The 23,398-nt window shown below is 37.8% G+C and overlaps 1 protein-coding gene across 1 annotated transcript; it reads right to left on the reverse strand.

Annotated features, from left to right (window-relative positions):
• Positions 1-1,685: 1,685 nt before the first annotated feature.
• Positions 1,686-22,815, reverse strand: mov10a (Mov10 RISC complex RNA helicase a). The gene is made up of 22 exons (XM_059330197.1): positions 22,344-22,815; positions 21,160-21,265; positions 20,894-21,066; positions 16,356-16,597; positions 15,997-16,249; positions 15,100-15,240; positions 14,843-15,005; positions 14,495-14,646; positions 13,221-13,391; positions 12,649-12,796; positions 11,086-11,247; positions 10,617-10,720; positions 9,563-9,660; positions 7,604-7,702; positions 7,011-7,119; positions 6,789-6,906; positions 5,623-5,814; positions 4,610-4,681; positions 3,672-3,797; positions 3,491-3,579; positions 2,428-2,546; positions 1,686-2,248 (listed from the first exon to the last, which is right to left on the reverse strand). Exons 1-22 carry the CDS (start codon positions 22,469-22,471, stop codon positions 2,187-2,189), a joined length of 3,027 nt encoding a protein of 1,008 aa, XP_059186180.1. The 5' UTR covers positions 22,472-22,815; the 3' UTR covers positions 1,686-2,186.
• Between the last annotated feature and the right edge of the window lie 583 nt (positions 22,816-23,398).

Here is a 23,398-nt window from a genome sequence, read left to right on the forward strand (position 1 = left end):
TAGTGATATTGTGATATCTCCTTAAAATCTGAAGGAAAAAATCATTCTATCAGTCCGTTTATTGTGCAAAGTGTAGGGAGTGGGAAAGAGAGGCTTTAATCATAAAAGTGTACAAAAAGAACAACCAAAATGACTGAACAGCCTCTGGTTTCTCGTGTGTGTATATCTGATATCAATATTTAATTTCTTAAATGTCAGTTATTGTAAATATCGGTATAATGCAAAATCCCTACTGGATATGATGCAATTAAATTAATAACACTGAAAATACTCCACTACAAGGCCTGCATTTATAACATAACTTAAAGTATTCATTTTGCAGTAAAATGTTCTGTCAGTGCTTTTCCTTAATACATGTTTTTTAATAATATTACTGCTGGATTAATGTGTATGTTGCATTTCACTGCTGTACATGTTCTAAGTTTGAGATCATTTTATCTACAGTAATGCATCATATTCTATAAGATCATGTTTTTAATGTCTCTGTCCTACAAGAACCACATATCTCTAAAAAGTCAACTTAACACAATCCTGTTTTTAAGTTTTGATGATTTATTTAGCTGACCCAAGATGGTTTTTAGAGTTAATTTAGCTTTTTAAAAAAAAAGAAGAAAAAAAAAGGATTTTCTCAACACACAAAAGGAAAATTTAAATCCCTCAGTTCATCACAAATATTCAAATTCAAAATCACCAACTTTAGACAAACATAGTTTTCACTGGCCAGGGAGAGAATGAAAAACTAATCTGAAAAATATGTAAAGCTGTTCATGAAGTGGATGAAGTGAGGTAAAATGTGCAATATGTGCCACAGATGCAGTGGAGTTGAAGTACACTACCGCTGAAAAGTTTGGGGTCGCTTAGAAATGTCCTTATTTTTTAAAGAAAAGCACAATTTTTAAAATTAAAATCACAGACATACAGTCTGGACATTGTTATTGTGGTAAACGACTATTTAAGATGGAAACAGCTGATTTTCTTATGAAATATCTATTACATATTGTCAGCAACCATCACTCCACTGGCACATTGTGTTAATCCATGTTTATAGCGTTGAAAGGCTCATTGATCATTAAAACACCTGAGCATTATGTTAGCACAGCTGAAAACTGTTTTGTGCTGATTTGAGAAGAAATAAAATGATCCTTCCTCAGGCTGGTGGAGTATCTAGACCAGGCATGTCCAAAGTATTCCTGAAAGGGCCATGTGGCTGCAGGTTTTCCTTCAAACCAAGCAGATGCACAACATGCACGAGTCATTGAATCAACTGATCTCAGGGTTCACACAGCTGATCAGTCGAATCAGGTGTGTTCTTGATTGGTTGGAACAAAAATCTGCAGCAGCATGGCCCTTTCAGGAATAGTTTGGACATGCCTGATCTAGACGTATAGTTGGAGATTTGAACGGGTTAAAATTATTATTTCTATTCTTGTCAATGTTTTACTATATTTTTTGATTCATTTTGTAACTCATTTCATGAATAAAACAGTTTATTTTCATGGAAAACCACACAGACATTTTCTAAGCGACCTCAAACTTTTGAACAGTAGTGTATAAAAATGCATAAAAGGGAAACACTCCAGTAAAGTACAAGAGCCTCACGTTGCTACTTGAGTAAAGTACTCAGTTACATTCCACCACAAAGTGATGATTAATCAACAGTTATGACATGACAGTGTGCAGAACAATGTGGTCCAGAAATGAGTTTATTTCTTCATGCTTTCAACTACTATCAGAAATAAATTAGTTAAAAAGAGAAGAACTGGTTAAGTGCAAAGAGCAGTAAGACATACGGTGAAGAGTTCCTGAGAAATAGAAAAGTCTGCTCATTATTTTCTCTTTCAGAAAAGAACTTGCTCGTGTGCGGCATTGTTCGTGCTAATCAAACTGTTGAGTGGCAGCTTCATTTGAAAGGCCACTGAAGAGAGAAAAAGTCAAGGAGAAAAGATTCACTGATTGATTTTGGCATCAAAAAACGAGTGCCGTTTCATTGCATCAAAATGTGCAAACTGCTCTTAGAAAAGTTGATAAAAAGGATATATTCTTAAGTAATAGATGCTCGTGTGTTTAAAGCTTTAAGAGAGGAGAAATTAAATACTGGTGCATCTTATGCATCTTTACATGCTTAAACATAATAATCTTTTAAGTCGTAAGTCACTGCAAATGGTTCTTTTGCTTCGTGTTGGATGTTAATGCTCATTTTTCCACTCAGGATCCTGATACTGCTGGAGGGGACTCTCTTCTACATGATCTATGACAAAAATGCAGGAAAAGACACAAAATTTTAGTTGCTTCAAGCTGAATATTTCATGATTGCTTCGCAAAAGTTTTAATCAGATGCAGTTATTTCTATTTGAGCTGTAGCTGGTGATGATCCAGCCAAGCAGTACTTGAAGATTTGAGTCTAGCTGAGGCTGTGTCTGTACTCACTGTCAGACTCCACGTTGATTTTCAGAGTCGTCAGTCTCGACACGAGGTCGTCCTCTCCTTCTGCGTCTTCAAAGTCAAAGCCAGTGTAACCTCCCTTCTCCACGCAGTAGCTGATGAACCTGCACATGAAAAAATGTGCAAAAATGGAGGAAAAAATGGAGGAAAAAAATAAAGGACATTTATTCCTCCTCCATGGCTGGGTAACATTCACCTGCTGAGGAAAATCTGTGAAAATGTGAGCTACCAAACAGACCTTGTTATTTTGTCAATTTTTTCAAAAGGTCAAGAATGCACTTTACATCTCAATAATCACATTGTGTCTCCATACAAGGCTCCTGAGTATGTCTGCGACTGAAAGTACACTCCTGTGGTATTTTCAGTAGAGGTGGGAATCAGAAGAGGCGCCACGACGTGATTTTATCCTGATACTTGAGTCACAATACGATATTATTGTGATTTTAAGCATTTTGTGATATGGTGAGTACTGCGATACAATATATTGTGATTTAACTGTTTAACTGCATTTTGTGTCCAAAAAAAATCTATTCAATCAAGAATTGTTTTGTCAATTAGGGAAAATTCTCAGTCTATTCATCTCACTTCAGTCTTTTTATTTCTCCACAAAGAGAGTCAAACCCACAAACTGACCAACAAAGTATTCAGTCAAACTGAACTGAACTGATATCAAACATGTACGGACGAAAACTGCAGCATTTTCTCAAACCTTCCTCAACTTTTAGCTTCACTGCTCTGAATTGTTTTGAATGAAACATAAAAAAAGCCATTTGCAGCGTTATCTCGACAACTTCCCGACAACATATCCTGACGTACATGCCTATGTATTCCTTAGATCTTCAAGTTTCATATGATACCAGTATCTCCAGAATATTCCTAAAAGTGAGCCCGCTATGGCGAAACAGCAAAAATGCTACTAAATATCGAATGGCGATATGATATTGCCACGCAAAATATTGCGATACTAAGCTGTATCGATTTTATCCCCCACCTCTAATTTTCATTTTATAATTTGCTAAAACATCTCCTGTTGCCTGCTTTGTCTTACGTCTTCCAGGTCTGGTCCTTGTTGAGGATCACAGGGTTTCCCACGACTATCAGCAGGGACCTGGCTCTGGTCAAGGCCACGTTGAATCTCTGCAGAGTTCATACATCCATACAATAAAACTGAGAAAGATCCGACTGTTTTTATGATCATTGTACAGGGGTAAGGAAGGTGTATAACAGACCTTTTCATTTGACAGGAATCCAATGTTGAAGTCTTTGTCCATCTTGAGATAGTTGATGCTGCTGCGGACGGTGGAGACCATGATGATCTTCCTCTCTTGTCCCTGAAACTCCTCCACAGACCCCACCTAATAACATGAAGACAGCCAGCAAGAGTACAAAATGTGATTTCAAATAATATAGCTGTGAATGAACGCAATCTATCACAATTTAAAGCTGGGGCAGACAATTTTCTAGAAATAGCAAAAAAAAGAGGAAAAACTGCCTGAAACACAGTTTGAAAGTACAGCCCTCCTCCTGCTGCTCTGCCCGCTCTATGCTAAGCCCCTCCCACCAGACCAGCACCAGATCCTGTTGCTGTAATATATCAGCAAGAGAATTAAAGTCCTGAACAGCTTTCAGCAGTCCGTCATCTTTTGCTTTAGGTCAGTGATGTCCGTTACCTTTGTTCGATACACAATATCTTTAACATAACCCCACAGAAAGATTTTTTTGTTTCGATAAACCATAATACACATTGTGCCTTTTTTATAGGGGTTCATTTACCACAAGCTATTTTTATCAACAGGGTACCTGAAATACACAAATGCAATGTGATTAAAAACTTTGATAACTAGTGACTAGATACAACAAATCTGATTAAGATAGCTCATCAATTGCCTTTAATTCAATTTGACTTTATGGACACCCTGTATTGTAAACCCTGAAAACAAAGCCAATCGAAGGTGCAGAAGTCTAGTTCTCTCAGACAACTTGAACTACAATATGCAGAAAAGGCCATTTTTAAATGTTTGCCCAATGAAACACAAAAAAAACTGCAGACCCCAGCTTTAATTACAGTTGCATGGGAGGAAACGGAACAAAATCTCAGAAGAAACTTTAAATGGGCATCTTTTTTGTGGTGTGTGTGTGTGTGTGTGTCCAGAGCAGCATTTCCTACCTTGAGCTCTTTCAGATCACCCAGTTGCTTCACAGCTGAGACGGATTTCAGAGCCTTTTGGATTTTCTCGACCTGTAAGAAAAGTAAGAATATTGCAGGTGACGAGTTAGAACGGTTTATCTATAAAAGCAAGAAGCGCCTGTGTGTGTGTGTGTGTGTGTGTGTGTGTGTGTGTGTGGGGTCTAAGGTATATCTCACTGACCGTTAGTCAAACTGACCTAAGGTTTGGTATGTGGCTTGCGCATGGCACGAAGGTGTGCATCCTCGATTTTGAAGATTTTTAAATTAATTTTTCAAAATATCATTATTTACGTAGGACGTGTTGCGACATTGCACTGTTTCTGATCGTTTCCACACCTGACTCATCTCATCTGTAAGTCTATTTAGCCTACCTATCTTTAGGAGTTTTAAAGTGCGCTACAAGGTTCGATTTTCCAATAATATTGGAATAGTTTCCAGCGAATATCAATGTTCAATGTGTATGTGCTGGATGGTGTGGTACCTTATGAAAAGTAAGTGTTTTATGTAGTTGCAGAGGTTGTTGTAGCGCGATTAGCATGCTAAGTGGAGATTTAGCTTTAGTCACTTCTTATGCTGCATTGCTATGTAATTCAGGGATGACATTCATGTTGCTTAGCTTAATGCCTATAATAATTTGATATGAGATACTTGCATGCAATATAGTATATCAGCTAATTGGGTTCATGTTAATGTACTTTTAGTGCAGCATACTGTGTAATGTGCTATCTCACGATTAGCATGCTAAGCGGAGATTTAAGCCCTTTCTTCCACATCAGTTTGATCCATTGAAAACAGTTAAAACAAAACTTTATTAAGTGAAAGCTAAGCATATTACGAAAGATAGCGTTTCTGTGTTATTTAAGGTTACACTAGCAAGAGGCATTAGCATTAGCTACAAAATACAATCTCCCACTATACGAATACATACTTCCTACGCACTAGCAAAGCACTATTCTTTTAATAAAACACATATGAACACAGCACAGACTCACTTGTTTCCTGTAGGGGGCGATGATGCCGATGTCTTTAGCAGCAAGTTTGGGGAGACCCTTCTTTCCTTGAGTCTCTATCAGCTTGGTGAGGTAGTGGATCAGGACTTCGATCTCGGATACGTTGAAGAAAGAAGGACTGTTGGACTCTCTCTCGTCTTTCCCCATTACCCCGTGGAAGATCAGAGGGAAACCCTGCAGTGATGTGAGCAGTTATCCATGTTGTCCTTGTGGTTTTCATGCTATTTGGTGATCTGTGTACTTCTACACTGTCCTGTTTTGTTTTTGTCGTTTCATTTCTACTTACTTTTTGACTTTTGTTTCAATGCTTGACTGTTTAAAAAAAGAGGCATTCCTCTTGAAATAGCACTTTTTCTTTTACTCTAAGTTTTAATGCTTTTTTCATTTCATTTTCCCCTACTTTGTTTCCAAATTAGATTTTTGTCTTCCTGTAATAAGATATAATTTGTCATAATGATTTTTGTCTGGTTTTCTTTGACAGTCTAAGGCTGGTTTCTTTGTTCAATCCATTAAGATAATGTGGGAGTTGATGCCTTATGACACTAAGTATAATTAAAGAGACACTTGAGCAATTTATTATTGCACTTCCATGAAGTTGAGAAAAAGAGAAACAGATTAGCATTTTTTTTTTAATTAGTGGAGCAGATATCCTGACTTTAACTTCCTGGTATGGGTCAAGCTTCAAAAACATGGATCCTACACTTCCCACAATGCAACTCAAAAACATCTTTTATTGTTTTTTACTGTACTGTACTATATTTTTCCTGTTTTATTTTCTTTATGTATGTATTTTCTTTTTTTATTTGGGGTGCTTTGGACCTTTTTCTATCTGTCCTTAACAAAATCATCACTTTTATTAATCTCTGTGACTAGTAAATTAAGTTTGACGACCAAATAACTTGAAGTTTCCCTTTAAGAGAAATATATAAAAATAAACTGTGGTTGGTCGGAAATATGTCCAGCCGTTTTACATACAGCCTCAGTTCAATTTACTTTTCGGAATACTTTACTGTGTATCAGGATTATGTTGATATTAATATTAAGATTTAGATTCCCTTATTAGCCCTACAAATGGGAAACTCAACATTTATTGAGATTTTTTTTTCAAAATTTCAAATATTTTGAGAGATTAAAAAACAAAACTTCACCTTTTTGGGAAGGTGTTCCCAGCTGCAGTAGGTCTCGCGCTCCCACTGATCAGCAAACACCTGCAGCTCATTCTCATAGAACATCTCATTGGGGACTTTCAGAATGGCAGCATGAGACCTGAGTGAAGAAAAGGGAAGAAACAGAAAAGAAAGCTGAAGACTTTTAATAAAAAACATGACTAAAACAAGCAAAATGTAGATAAAGACTGAAAAAAACCACACCTGTAGTTTCGCAGCAGTTTGGTGACAAAGCGAGTGTCAAAGTGTCCTGAGGATTCACTTTTCTGATATAAAGTGTTGTGTGTCATCAGCCTCTCCAGCAGAGAAAGCTCTGGAGAACATTATTGAAACAACATAGATTTATACACTTTAATGTTGAGACACAATAGAAACAACATTTAATGTAATTCTATCCTACACTTTTAGTTGTAAAACACTGTAATAATATTATTTATTTAGTATTAATTTAATGTATTTAATCTACAAATATGTTTTTACTTGCATGTTCTGTGTCTATTGTTTAATGTCTGTTTGTTAAAATCTTGTATCTGTTTTTTATGTATCAAACTGAATTTCGTTGTACAATGACAATAAATTCTCTATTCTCTTTTATTCTTTTATATTCTATTCTAATAGCTACTAAGATTAACCAGGCAAAACCTTTTTTCACCTGTTCTTAAGTCATAAACACAGGAGAAAAAAAGTATTTGGATCCAACTTAGAAAATGGATCACCAGATTCTCTTTTCTCAATTGACCCTTGGCGCTTCTGTAGCAATAAAATACATCAAAACAAAATTAATTCCTGCATCTCACCGAGTCCATACTTCTTTGCAAAAGGAGAGCGAATGATCGGTCCTAGCTGCTTGGGGTCTCCTGCCAGCACCAGCTGACCCTTCTGTGCACTGAGCAGACCTGAGACAGAGAGTCCAACCAGTCAGAAACAAGACGAATCACATTCACCACTGGTGAAGCTCCTACAGCTCAGTTCAGTTCGGTTTGTTCACATCATAAGACGTAATGGAGATATGTGACATGAGACACCCTGAAAAGCTTTCTTAAGCCTGAGAAAAAGGGCCGAGACACTAGCAGATAGTATAAAAATATATGTTTATTCATTATTTGTCTAGAATTTAAATAGTGCATATATTATTAAGGATAAAGTGCAATCACAGTTATGATTCTGAATCATAAATTTGACCATCTGGCCTCAGTGTGGTACACTCCAGAAAAGTTATTTCACACTTGATACCATGTGGATTTTTTTTAAAAAAGAATCTGAAAATGTGATCTGTTGATTTTTTATGAATAAAGACTCAATAGTCCAACAATGGCATAGCTGTCAGTGCTGCAACAAAAATATTAAAATTGAAAACTTAATTAAATAGTGACCATACAAGGTTGAAGACTATAACCCTAACCCTGTTTACAGCTGCCTTTTACTAACTTACTATTTATTTTAATAAGTTTTATAACTATATAACTTTGCACTTATTTTTTATGTATACTTTTATTATATTTTAGCTTCTGTTTTAGCTGTTTCTGTTTTTTTCTCTCTCTTTGATTTTAAGGTTTTGTTTTAATTATCTTTAAATGTCCCCTTTTTGGCTGTGATGCTCTCATGTATTGTGTGAAGCACTTTGAAATGTGTGATATAAATAAACTTGCCTTGCCTTAAAAACTATAGTCTAATCAAATTGTGACAGCCTGAGTTACACACACATTTGCAGCCTACAAAAAAACTAAGACTCGCCTAAGTCCCAACAAACTAACAATTATATTGCCATCAGTCCAAGCATTGGTTAGATATTGGTTAAATAGTTAAGATAGAATGAATAAAGACAGATGGTAAGAGGAAATATCTGCTAACTAGCTTTAACATATTTTAGCAGCTGCTGCCTTATGCTGCTTTTTAAACAGCCACAGACGACAAACATACACATTTTGACCTTTAATCATAAATCCACCTAAAGTGAAACAATGTAATGTGTAGAGGAAGGTTGTTTTACAAATTTAACACTAGTCTAGCTTAAGGTGGACGTATACTCTGAGCATTGAAAAGCTTCTTTTATAGTTGTGCGCGAGGTATTTTCCAATTTTTCCTATTTTGCTTGTATTTTAAAGTGTCAATACATGCACAGTTTCTGTAGCCACTGCTGAGGTTTTGCAATGTCGTGAAAATGTACAGAGCTGTAGTACATAAGCTAGAAAAAACTCTGTCCACTACATTCCTCACATTCCTACTTCTGTCACTGGACTGATGATCGCCTGTTGTTGGCAGCGATAAAGAGGCTGAGTGCTTTCTGAGAAGAAACAGGAGGAGTGCAACTGAAATCTGGATCAAGTTCTGTGAAATGACTGAGGATAAATCTGTTCAGCTCCTCCTCTTCTCAAACACAAGACCTTCTTCTGAGCAAGTATACTCTGTTCTTTAGAGCCCGATAGATAGCAAAGACACCAAAATAATCAGAATAAAAATAGTTTGAGACATTATAAAGACATCAAGAAAGTATGAAATCCTGATGAACCAAAAATGATTTGTGTACACTGCATTATGATGCACGGACGAATCATCTTTCAGATTTAATTGGACTCAGAATATCTAGGATATTATCTGAGAAATCATGCTCGACAAACTAATGAATGCATAATCTATCTACTCCATCAGTGTTTATGCTTATTATAAGTGTGCCTCTGTTTTTAACTCTTTCTCAAGAGTTCAGCAAAACAAAAACCTGTTGTAGAACACTGATAATTCAGATAATCAGCGTTTACCTGCGATGGCAATGACGCACTCTGGCTCCACTGCCTGACCTCCTTCATCCACAAACACGTGGGAAAAATGTCCAACAGGGATTCCTCCAGACACGAGTCTGAAAACAGAAACACACAGCAGAAATGTTACAGTAGCAATATACAAGTGTAACATGGTGTGTAGGGTTGCAAAATTGGAAACAGGAATTTATGGGATTTAATGGGAATTTTTGGGAATAAATAGGGAATTTAGAAAATTGAAGGCTGGCCCTTAACAGACCTTTTAGTTGTGGAAAATATATTTTAGCATAACCTCGACTAAAACTACCAGATTTCATTCTGGTTTCATTTAATTTCTCACTGCCGGATGCTGAGGCCACGCCCCTTGAGAGGTCACGCCCCATTGATGCCACAACCCCTACATGCACTGTGCATTCCTCCATCACATATTCAATTCATTTAATTCTGAATGGGACTTTTTTAGGATTTTTGAAGGGGGGGGGGTGAGTCATATTTAACATAACATTCATGTTTTTGTTGTTCAATGAAAGAATTAAAACTTGATGAAGTTCTACTTACAAATAAATCTGTTGCAATGTCATGTTTTTGTAAATTTCAGAATATTTCCAAAATTCCCCAGTTTAACTTCCCGTGGAAAGTGTCTGGAAATTTAGCGGGAATTTTCCACCCCTTTGCAACCCTAATGGTGTGTAACACTAAAGAATGATGGTTAATGGTAAAATGGTAAATGGACTGCACTTATATAGTGCTTTTATCCAAAGCGCTTTACACTACAGACTGCGCTCATTCACCCGTTCACACACACATTCATGCTGGTGGCCGAGGCTATCCTGAATGGTGCCACCTGCCACCACTGGGAATTCATTCATATATCGATGAACGCAGCATTGGGAGCCATTTGGGGTTCAGTTTCTTGCCCAAGGATACTTCAACATGTAGCCTGCCAAGGTCTGGGATCAAACCACCGCCCTTCCAAACAGTTGGCAACCGCTCTACCAACAGAGCCACAGCCGCCAAACACTGAATCATTTCTGTATATGGAAGCAAAACCAACCTGCCGGCTGTGACCAAAGTCGTAACGATGATCGTGTAATTCATCAGGACTTCTTTCACTGGAAATACAAAACCATCTTGTCTCTCATCCCAGTTACAATATTTCTGGAAGAAGAAAAAAGATGAGACAAGAGGTAGGAAAAATAGTTAATCTACACCTTTCTTATTATTATTCCTACATTGAAACGAACAATTTTCCATTCATCCAACCTGAAATTGCAGCATTTAAATGAAGTAAAATCAGTTCTGGTAAACATTCAACATTGCCAAGACATTTTGTTCTTTGGCTTGGTTTTATTTTGAAACTCTTCTACCTTTACCTAGTTAATTAGATTATTCCTGTTCTTATGAATGGCAGGATATCCAAAGCTCAAATTTATTTATAGGCAATATACCACCAGTAAGAGCTGGTTTATGACCAGTAATCAGATTATTATCCTGTGGATGTTAAGATGCCAGCTGATGCTCACCAGCAGGTTCTTGGGGACGGTTCTCGGGTCTCGGCTGCTGGCGTACACGCGGTAAATCTTATGAGGATCCATGTGCACCATCAGTCTCTCACAGAGGAGGTCGCCTGCACTGTTGGAAGGTGCACAGGCGAGGATGTGGGCTGAAGGGTCTGCCCTGCTGACCTGTCAATGTAAGCAAAGTCAAATTCATCACTTAGAATTACTGACAAGTTATTTTTGATGCTTTGCTTTTTGTGCGTCTTGAAACAAAACTATCATGCATTAAAAACATTAACAAACTGGTGCTGAATTGGACCAGTCACAGTCTATTTTAAACACTATTCTAAATTGAATTTATGGATCCTTTATAGTCAATTATTCACTTAGATCACAGAGATGTTTTAATATTTCATCAGTTTACACATCCAGTTTTATGGAAGGAAATATCAAGCCCACAATATGTGATCTATCATACAGAACACTTAAATTAAGTTAACGCTTTATGGAAGTGTCCTTTATATGGCTGCCTTATCATCCTATTTGACTCTCACAAATTATAAATACATAGTTAATATTTTATTTAGTTTATTAGATTATTTCAATTTAAATTACATGTAATATGAACCAATGTTTTTTTTTTTTATACATCTTAGGTGAAAGCTTCAATCATAAATAATTAAACCTAGTGCTGTAAAAGAAAGCCTGGAAGAGGCTGTAAAATTATTATCAAGCATACTGCAATTTCTTTTTTTTTTTTTTTAAAGTGTGCACCACGTTTAGGTGTCCCGGTGCCTCACGGGTAGAGCAGATACCACTAAGGCCAAGTCCTTGTCACTTTGTGATGCTACTTGGAGTTATATTGATACTTAAAAAGATTTTCAATAAATGCTTTTCCAACATAAAGCTAAAAAAAACTGAAAACATGGATCTCACAATATCCTAAATCCAACGTAACCTCATCAAATATCTCACTTTGGCCACAAAAACACCAAAAATGATTGACCCACTGCATTTCGTAACAGGCTTAATGACCTAATTAGTTTAACTCTCTGGAGTCCATGAAAGCACCTGCACATAACTTCTTCATGACGTGAAGACATAAAAATGAAGCAACATTGAGTCTTGCCATCAGCTTCCCTCTAAAGTTCTGGCTTGAAAGTCCATGTCAGATTTTTTTTGATGATATTCAGCCAAGTAAAACCAGCGATATTGTCAAATATATTTAGTATAAAATATTGAACTAGATATTATCCTCATTTTACCTGTTACATGTTAGATATGCAACCTGTATTATTATTATTATTATTTGCAATATTTAAAATTCTGTGTTTTTTAAACATAATTTTCAAGATCAGATTTCATGTTTCCTTAGTTTGTTTTGGGTTCAAAATTAATCAAAGTAAAAAATGAATTATCAGGACATATAGGTGAGGTTGCCCTGAAAAAACTGATACCAACATGGCATGGTATAGATTTTTTTAACAGATTTTAACGGACATAATAGCCGAAGACTTCATAGGTTTAAAAGGTTTAACCGCAGACTAATAACAGCACTTTTAATACCTCATTCACAACAATTAATACCTGATTCATAGCTTCAACCAGAGTGATTGTCTTCCCAGTTCCAGGAGGCCCGAACACAAGGTGAGGGGCGGGCTTTGATGATCCGGCTACGATGCGCTGGACGGCAGCATATTGCTCTGGATTATTCTCCAGCTGGCGGTTGAACATCCTGGAGAGTAATGTTACATTAGTTAAACACTTTAAAGTACAAAAGAAAGGCTAAAAATTGGGTTAAACTAAGAAAAACACTCAAGATGTGTTGCTGAAATCTGATGAAAAAACGATTAAAGTTTGTACAATCAAGTCTCACAGATGACAGTGAACTGAGTGTCCTCGCCAACACACTCCTCCATATTTTACCAGTAGCCACTTGAGGCAAGTTTATGGCATCAAACCAAAGAACAGCCTGTGAGTACGATACGGTGGACGAGTGCCCAGAGAGAACTGAGGCAAAGGCTGCAGAACACACTCACTCATCATTAGGAGAGTTTAAGCTTCTGTGCACCACCAGTACATGAGATTTAGCACTTCAATGAGGTTACATTTGTGTTTGGAAATGATACTTCATCAGGAGTGTGTTTTGGTGTTCTGACCTGAGTTTAGGCATGGAGAGATGTGCCACTGCTGCACCAGACGGGAACAGAACCTCTTCGAGTTCGTGTCTCACTGCCAAGTCCACCGCCCGATGCTGCAGCTTCAGGGAGTAGCGGTTGATCGTGAACTCCACGTCAAACTTCATGTTGCTGAGAAAAATCTGCAGCAACCTGAAACAGGAGTAGAAACAGGGTTTGTACACTTTAGCAAAGGTAAATTCAAGCATTTTTCAAGGAATTTCAAGGTAAATTTTCAAGTACTTACATACTAAAAGGGGGAGATTTCACTTAACTATGCCAACAGCGAATTCAAATGTTGTATTTTCAAGATTTGTGGGTAACAAATTGGGTGTTATAACTTGGAAGTCGGGCTGCCACGATTTTAATTCAAAATTGGTTTCAGAAATGACAAACTGCATTTACAGAAAATCACTTATGTTGTAAAATACGGATGTGATTGATTTCAAGGATTTAATTTCAATGTTTTTCTTTTTCTCTGTATTTGTTGTTTTTAGTGCAAATTAATGGATAATAACTTCTTACCCTCAAGATTATGTTACGATCTATATGAGCTAATTATTTTATAATGATAATATAATTGTGCACTGCCTTTTTAATATGACAGGGTTCATAAACATGTCGCTGATTGGGTAATAAGAAAAAATATACACTACTGTTCAAAAGTTTGGGGTTACTTAGAAAGAAAGAAAAGCTCATTTTTTATAAATTAAAATAACAGACACACCGTCTTGACATGGTTAATGTGGTAAATGACTATTAAAGCTGGAAAAGGCTGATTTTCTTATGAAATATCTATAACATATTGTCAGCAACCATCACTCCTGTGTTCCAGTGGCACATTGTGTTAATCCACGTTTATAGTGTTGAAAGGCTCATTGATCATTTAAACACCTGAGCATTATGTTAGCACAGCTGAAAACTGTTTTGTGCTAATTTGAGAAGTAATAAAATGATCCTTCCTCAGGCTGGATGACTATCTTCTAGAGGTAAAGTTGGATATTTGAACAGGTTAAAATTATTATTTCTACTCTTGTCAATGTTTTACTATATTTTTGATTCATTTTGTAACTCATTTCATGAATAAAACAGTTTATTTTCATGGAAAACAACTCAGACATTTTCTGGGTGACCCCAAACCTTTTAGCGCTTAGTGTACCTCAGAATGTTTAACACCAGAAAACATGTTTCTCAAACCGGAAACCGAAGCAAAACGGTGCACACCATTTCTAGACTGAATCTGCCCCAGTTCCTACCTCTTGGAGAAGCCCAGCTTCACACTATCCAGCTCCACTCTATGAACATATCCGGTGTAAACGGTGATCGGCTGGACCGTTTCTCCAGATTCAGAAACCCTCAGACAATCTCCTCGAAGCACAGATGGACGATTCTCAGCGACACCAGGAACCTGTTGGAGAAGATCCATGTTAGACTTATTTCTGCTGTGTTTTTTATTCACTGAGCTTAAAGAAGATCAGTAAGCTTCCAGAGGACAAAAAAACATATAGAAATAATATAACATCATGCATAGGAAGCAGAGAGAAAAGATGACGTTCATTGCTGCCGTTTGAAACAGTAGCTGGGTAACTGTGAGGACTTCTTACTCTGAGTGTGAGCAGTCTTTTGTTGCTTGGGTCTCCAGTCATGGTTTGATTGTGGAGGTCATATTTCCTGATGTCCACCTCCATCTGTATCTCCTCCAGGTGTAGCAGGAGGTGAAATCTTAGCGCGTACGTCTTCATCTTTAAGGCAGAGTCGAGGAGACGCCTGGATATACAGCACAAACACAAACATTGTAATGACAAGGGAGTAAAACTCAGAAAAAATGTGTTAGCTGCGTAAAATAAGGTTGTTCTCTCACTTCACTTCTTCAAGTTTTTTTTTGGCAGCTGGAGAGAGGTACTCGGAGTCCTCCATCCGTTGTTTAGCCAGTTCCTTTAGGTAATAAGGGTACTTATAGTCTCCTAACTTCACTGCCACCTTAAGAGGCTGCGTGACAGAACTGCAGAGAATAAAACACAAACACATCATGCATACACATTTTCAGTGACCATTCTGTGCAATAACAAATGAAGAAAACTGCTTCAACCTGCTTCTAGAACAAATATTTGTACTGAAATCTGTAATGATGGTTTCATGCTGCTGGGGAAAAGTTAGTATTCATTATATTTGGAGATTGTAAGATAGTGTGCTGTGTTTATCTGTTAAATTTTGCACTTTTGCGAACAACAAGCCCACTCTGTACTAGAGGTTTCAGGTTTCTTAGCTTTGGAAGTGGTGACACACCAAATCACTTTAGTGACTAATTTTGCACAGTTACAAGCCAGTATAGTCAAGGTCAGACATTTTAGTGGACATAAACACAGAAAACATTTTTTGACCAGAGGGGATCTTTAAAAAGTATTAAAATCGAAGGCAGAAACCAACATATCATCTTTTTTATTCTTTATTCCATCATCCTTCTCTGACACCTACATTTCCCACAATGCAGCTCAAACATTGACAGTTCGGTTGCAAATTCTGCTGTGTAGCAGTTGAGGGGCAGGTTTTTTCATTTCCAAACTTGTACTCTTTAGACCCAAAAGCTGCTGCATTTATCAGGAGTCACACAGCTCCCTCTAAAGCCCTAAAAGACTTATGCTGTAGTATTCTAATGAGTGTACATTTGTGGAGTTCTCCTTTAATAACCCAGCATGAAAGAGCATTTCATGCTATTTTGAGCCCTCAACTGGTTTGCAATCACTTTTTAATATCTCACCTGTCAGGAGGTACTCCCTCCACTACCACGGTGTTGACAGGCTTGTATGTGACCACCTGAAATGGTTTGTAAGGAGCCACAGGCCCCAGCTCCACAGCCAGCGGGGTCTTTGCTGCCGCTTCCATCTCCCTCACAATGCAAAAGGGCACAGATTCACATCCCTGCACGTCCGGGCAGAACTCAAAGTACATTGTGGCAGGGAAATATCCATAGTGGTTCAGCGTGTAGCGAACCAAAACCTCATAGCTTTCCCCTGTGAAAGAAGGGAGGAGGCAGAGGAGGAGCTGTGAGCGTTAATTACCTCTCTCTGGTGTGTGTTTGTTAATGACAACAGACAGTAAGAGTGTTGGTCGTCTCACCAGGACAGAGGAACAGCGGACAAGCTCTGGTCACTCTCCTCTCATCCTCCAGAGTGAAACAGCGGATCTTGTGCAGGGCGGTGTAGTAGGTGAAGTGGATGCAGTTTGTGCCTTTGTTAACAATGTGGAACCTGACGATGAACACCTCCCTCAGACGATCCACAGTGAACTGAACCTTCCCGCCGCTCGCCACCGGGTCTGAAGTGATCTCAACGCCCCCCTTGTCAGCTGTCAGTTTTTTCCTATGAGAGAGAGAGAGAGAGGCATGATCAGACTGCAGAGTTTTCAACTGTAAGATGGTGTAAAAATACTGTAAATCTTTCCCCACTTCAATTATGCCCCCCCCCCTGTCTTTGTCTCCACTTTTTTTGTTGTCTCTAGACTGTCTGATATCAGATAATTACAAAACTGCATTTCAAAGTTCCGAGTGAAAAAATGTTATATTATTGAGCCGAGAATTTAATCTGGATCCCATTATTTCTCTTCAAGGACTTTATTTAATATTTGATGATAATCTGCCTAGCTTTTTAAGGCTCTCTTCGATAGCCATCAGTAGAGATACACCAGGAAATGAGGAAAAAAGAGAAGGAGAATGACATGCTACAGAGTACCCTGGCAGGATGCAATCTGGGGACGCAGTTCAGTCAGGAGGACTTTACCCGTAAAACCACAAAGGTAGCCCGAGACAGACAGGGCTGGGACACTCATACACGCACCTGACACTTTTTTTTTTTTTTTTTTAGGTACACCTTGCTTGTGCCAGGTTAAACCCCTTTTTGCCTTCAGAACTGCCTTAAATATTGTGCCATGGATTCAACAATGTACTCAAAACATGCCTCAGAGGTTTGGGTCCATATAGACATGATAGCATCGCAAAGTTGCAGCAGATTTGTCTGCACATCCATGATGCAAATCTCCCATTCCACTACACCCCTAAAATGCCTTATTGGATTGAGATTTGGTGACTGTAGAGTTGATTAGAGTACAATGAACTTATTGACATGTTTAAGAAACTAGTAGAAGTTCGCCCCTAAAGGGATGGACATGGAAATGCCAGAAGATATCTGTAGAGGACTGGAATATCATAATAATAATAATATATATTATTTGGGAAAATCACATTGAAACTACCGACTTTTTTATGTATTTTGGGACTCTTATGTAATCCAGCCATTTTGGAAAGATATTGCAGATGAAATTACTTCTGTTTTTGGGATAAAAATGACTCTTTTGTCTTATTATACCTGACCAAGTTTCAGGACAATCTCCATCTCACCGAAGTGGCTGCAGGCGAACCGCCTTCAAAAGGACTATTGAAATGCAATAGTTAAATAAATAAACTGGATGGAGAGACTGGCCTTTTCCTAAAGTTTAAATCTGATCAATATAGTTAAGTCTGTTGTAATTTGTAATTGGAAAACACCTGCATGCTTTTTGTTGTTTACTCTTTGTGTTGTTGTTTTTTGGTCATATATGTCTTATGTTACCAATATTATCCTTACTTTTCCTTTTTTCTTTTAATCTGAAAATCACAAATAAAGTTACAAAAATACTCATATAGGTTGCAGTGTGAAAACGATGCTCAGTTGGGACTAAGGGGCTCAGAGTGTGCCATTAAAATTTCCCCCACACCATTATCAGCAAAATACGCCAAATTCTGACCCTACCTTCTGAATGTTGCTGCAAAAATCGAGACTGCACTTCTTAAGGAAACTTAAGAACTTTGATGCAATTCTTGATATCTTTTACAGAGGAGCTTTAGAAAGAGGCCTGACTGAAAAACATCCCAAACTGGTATGGGATGTGCACGGCCCACAACAGAAGGGGGTGATTCATCACTGCTTCCCATCTACCGAGCATCAGTGATATTGGTGAGATGAGGTGTGTGTGCAGAGCCCAAAGGATACAAAAAAAACCCCACTCCTGTCCCAGCCACAGCCTGATCACCCTGCTGTCGCCTGGCAAACGATACAGAGCCGCTTCCTTCTTCAGGCTGAGAGACGCCTCAGGTCCACCTCATTCTCTCCACTCCACCAGAAAAAATGAAACCTCAGCTCTACATGTTGTACATGTTTCTAAAGTGCACACTGTTCTGTTCATTCACTGCATCTTTGGAATTTATGGAATGATTCTGTTATGTTGGTCTGCTATGCATATGATTATACCTTTGCAAGTTGTTGTGCACTGTAACTTGTAACTATTATTTCACACATAGTTTGACACAGTTTTTCCTTGTTTTTCTGATACTGTACTGTCAGGGTGTAAGAAAAGATCCATGCACTTAGGTATCACCCTATAACGTTTTGCGATACTGAATTAATTCTCAAAAACGCGACTGATTTTAAAATAATAGTTTACATGGAAAGATTCATAGCAGATAACATGTAATGAAAATGTAGTGTTATGATGTGTATATATATATATATATATATATATATATATATATATACATATAATATACCATATTCTCGCAAATAATATAAACTGGCTCGGTTTACAGTCCAAATAATTAATATTATGCATTTAATGGGTTACACACACAGAAAAAGTAGACTCTATATATTGTGTGTGTGTATGCGTGTGTGTGTGTGTGTGTGTGTGTGTGTGTGTAGCATGGTGGGGGCTACAACATTTAACTGTGCATTCCTGTATTGTATAATAACAATAAAGCTGAACCTTGACCTTGAAAAAAGCCACCAGCATGATGAAAGAGTCCCTGCACCTCTCGTGGACTCTTCACCCCTCAGCTTCTTGCACCACTATTGTCTTCTTAATATTCACTTAAACTGAACCTATTGTTGCATGTTATGAATTAAATCTGATCTAATGGAAAAAGCACCTGTTTTGTCTTTGTGTCTTTACGGTACTAGACTGGGGTGACCAGATCCCAACAAAACAAATGTGGGACAAAGAGTGTGTTTGTGTGGGACAATGTGGGACACAACACAACACCAATGTTCAGAGGTAGTTTAAAATGTTTACATGACCTCTGTCAAACTTTAAATTACTTTTTTACATAAATGAATCAGTCAGGTGGTAATGTTTATTACAAATTTTTATCCTTTGTTTTGCATCTTTGAGTATAGAAAAATGAACTGTGCCAGCTTAATACCACAGTAAGAATGGGAGACTGGCATATCATTTTGCAGAATAGCTCTCTGAAAATTGTCATCCACCGACTAAACCCAATTATTAATTCCATTATTATCCTTAAAGGAAGTGGGCTGGTCACAGCTGACAATGGACGAGAGGCGGGGTACACGCTGGACAGGTTGCCAAAAATATCACAGGGCAGACACATAGAGACAAACAACCATTCATGCTCTCAGTCACACCTACGAGCAATTTAGATGTTTTAAACCCAAGCTGCATGTTTCTGGACTGTGGGAGGACCTGGCTGAACCCCTGCTGACACAGGGAGAACATGCAAACTGTGGTTAGTAATGACAGCAAGAGGGTCGTGAGTTCGAATCCAGCTTGAGACTCTTCTATATGGAGTTTGCATATTCTCCCTGTCAGTGCATTTACATGCATAGTTGAATCGAGCTATGCTTAAAATAAAATTTTAGCGTCTAATCGGACTTCTGTCCAGTTTACATTTAACTGAGAAAATTGAATAACTGACGGGAAAGTGTCCTCCACCTCAATACTAGGTGGCGATATGCGTCGTTTCAGCTGGTTAATATTTGTTAGATGTTAGATTTGGGAAGCAAAAAAAACAAACAACTAAATGTATGTTATTATGTATGATGTATGATTCTTTACCTTCTATTTTCTTCTATATGGGGCCATTATTTGAACTATTGACATCAAAATGTCTTGAAGAAGATTTTTTTACTAGCAATTGAGACCATAGTGTTGTCCTAAAAAAAATTCTGAGTTAATAAATCAAGTGAGAAGTTTTCTCATTTTGCATTGAAATGAATGCACAGAAATGTTTTTACAGCCACACTTAGCACCCCCTGCTGGAATTTTCAGTAGAATGCAGCTGGTTTGCCTCCCTGCTCAGACCTGGAGGTTGCCGCCTGCTTGTCATACATGCCTGTGGAAATCCTATTCCAATCGCATTATCTGGGTGTCTTAATCGGAGTTGGAGAACTCCAACATTAGTCTGACTAACACGTTTACATGCACTTCAGTTGTCCAGTTATAGTTGGATTAAGGCAATAATTTGTTTTTCCAAGTGTCATGTAAATGTAATGTGTGTCACTCTTGGTTCTGTACGGGACATCTGGCTTCCTCCCACAGTGCAATAACATGCAGCTAATGGGTTTAATTGGTGACTCTAAATTGCCCATAGGAGTGAATGAGAGCCAAATGGTTGTCTGTCTATATGTGTCAGAACTCTCTCCCAATGTCAGCTGGCACTGGCTTCAGCCCCTCACCCTCCTGAAGATCAGATATGGACAGGCTGACCATAAAAATCAACTTTACTTAGCCTAATTCATCAAAATGCCTCACTTGACAGTAAAAAAAGAAGTAGTAACACATGAAACATTTCCCAGCATCATACAGAGCACATACAAAAACACACTTACCTGTTCACCTTTAACTTGTGAAGGATTTCCGTAGCCAGCTTTTTCTTGGGGGTCAGCGGAGGGACAGAGGGGGGTGCAGGTGTCTCAGCTGTCTTGTGAGGGCCGCCAGCACTGGGGCTGGGAGGCGGCTGAGGGGCCCGGGGCCTCCTGTACTGGTCACAGTACACTCTGGCCTACAGCAGGGATTAAAAATAACACACTTCCTCTTTATCACAAAACATGTCCAGTCATATTCTCTGTCCGCATTAAGAGTAATGACAGCTTACCTGAGGCCTGACATTTATGTAGATTTTTCCCTGCCTTACTTGGGCTTTGTTGAACTTCACTAAGGCATAGAGCACACTGTAAAAGGTGGCGTCTTTAATTCCCTCTCTGTGGACGTAAACAAACAAGAGAGGCGGTGGTGTTTATAGACAGCCCGGTGTTATGTCCTTACAGGTTTCCACACTAACTGGTTGCCGTTGTTGTGTGTGTAGCTGTGTTTTGCCTCAGTTAGCAGATTCATCACATATTTAATAAACATTTAACTGGCGATTTCTAGGTCGCATCTCCTTTCTACTGTGGATAATATTGCTGTATAAGTGAACACTACATCACAGCCACCTATAAATAAAAAGAAAGATTCAAATTCACTACAACAAAATTGAATTGTTCAAGAACCATCACCTTGATTTCTTGTTCATTTTAATGCCTGGTACAACTAAAGGTACATTTGTTTGATCAAATATAATAATAACAACAACAGAAATAGCTCATGAAAGGTACATTTAAGAGCTGATATCTGGCATTTTCCATGTTTTTATTGATTATAACAAAAATCATTATCAAGAAAACCATGTTAAATGTCTTGATATCAGATCACTTGTCAGCTATTTTTGTTTTTATCATTATATTTGTCCAAACAAATGTACCTTTAGTTGTACTGGACACTAAAATGAAGAAGAAACTGAAGGAAACAATGGAAAATCGCTAGATTTACTGACGCACAATTTTTTTTCAACATTTTTTCTTGTGATTTTGACTTTTTTCTGTTAATGTTGACATTTTTTCTTGTGATTTTGACTTTTTTCCTGTAATTTTGACATTTCCCATGGTTTTCTTAAAAATTATTTGGGTTATTATCAATAAAACCATGTTAAATGTCTAGATATCAGCTCTTAAATTAAACTATTATGACCAATTTTGGTTGTTATTATTATATTTGTCCAAACAAATGTACCTTTGGTTGTACCAGGCATTAAAATGAACAAGAAAGCAGGGAGAAAACAAGGGTGGTCTAATAATTATTTCCATGACTGTATATGTTTATTAAATATGTGACGAATCTGCTTAATGAGGCAGAAAACAGCTGCACACACCAGTTCGGGCACCGGTTAGTGTGGAAACAAGTCAGGACACAACACCGGCTCGAACATCTGCATGTACCTCACGCTTGTTTTTAGCGTCTTACCTGGGCTTAAACTCGGAGTTATAGATTTCCCGAAGTTCCTTTTTGGTGACGTTAATAGATCTTCTGTCTCCCAGGAATTCAATGAAGTCCAGTCCGGATTCAAGCGAGTCTTTCAGCGTCGACGGCATGTTGTCGTTACAGGCCGCTGATGCAGCTGCTGACTGACTCAAACGAGGAAGTTCAACCAACTATCAATTTCCTGAAGTATTAATGTGGCTGTTGCTGTGAATCACATACCGGGGTGTGAATGCGCATGTTTGCATCACTCGGAAATAAAACATTACCACCTGACTGATTCATTTATTTATATTTTAAGGCTAAAATGTCGATGACATGACATGAACCCACGATTTCGCGCAGTTTAGCACCAAAATTTGGAACTGCTGAACGGTCTGCAACAGATACCGTTAGGGAGCGTCTGCATTTTATCAAACAAGAGAAGAGTAAACACGTCGGGAATAAAACAAAAATACGCAGTTAAAACTAACAACTTCGGCGCAGCGTATTCTGACAGTATATGCCTTACAAACTGTGGCATAATTTTAATTTTCCTGACCTGATTTTGATCACAAGTACGCATCCGTAGAAAGGTTATTGTTGACAGTCCCTGGGCTACAGGGCGGCGTGAGGAGTCATGTGAAATGGGCGTGTCAATCGATTTTCATTACATAATATTTTATCATGCTTTTAGAAAACACATTGCTGCATGAAATGATTAATTTGAGCTTTACGTGGTAATATTAACGACTGATAAGCTTGGAAATTTCATGTCACGGATAAATGATGCAATTTGTGTCACACATTGCAAGTTTATCTATTTATGGCATTGGCTTTTTTGCTTGATGAATTAAAATTCGATATTTTAATCCAAATTATGGTTTCACTTATGTTTATTTTTATTATTTTATCATACGCAAGTGATGTCCTCTGTTAATTGGCTGATCGTTTGGTTTACAATGGCAAAAAAAAAAGACCATCACAAAAACCAAAAGTACAAAACCCAGATATTCTGTTTATTATTATGTAAAAACAAGGAAAAGCAGTCAAGCCTTACA

Source organism: Centropristis striata, chromosome 3, assembly GCF_030273125.1.
Source record: "Centropristis striata isolate RG_2023a ecotype Rhode Island chromosome 3, C.striata_1.0, whole genome shotgun sequence".
In the NCBI taxonomy this organism is placed as follows: Eukaryota; Metazoa; Chordata; class Actinopteri; order Perciformes; family Serranidae; genus Centropristis; species Centropristis striata.

Excerpts from the sequence above, each read along its gene's own strand:
- mov10a (XM_059330197.1), bottom strand. The coding sequence starts at position 22,471 with ATGCCGTCGACGCTGAAAGACTCGCTTGAATCCGGACTGGACTTCATT. Across the intron at positions 12,797-13,220 it reads CTCTCCATGCCTAAACTCAG|GATGTTCAACCGCCAGCTGG; the intron begins GTCAGAACACCA and ends ATTACTCTCCAG. Across the intron at positions 11,248-12,648 it reads TGGTTGAAGCTATGAATCAG|GTCAGCAGGGCAGACCCTTC; the intron begins GTATTAATTGTT and ends TTACATTGACAG.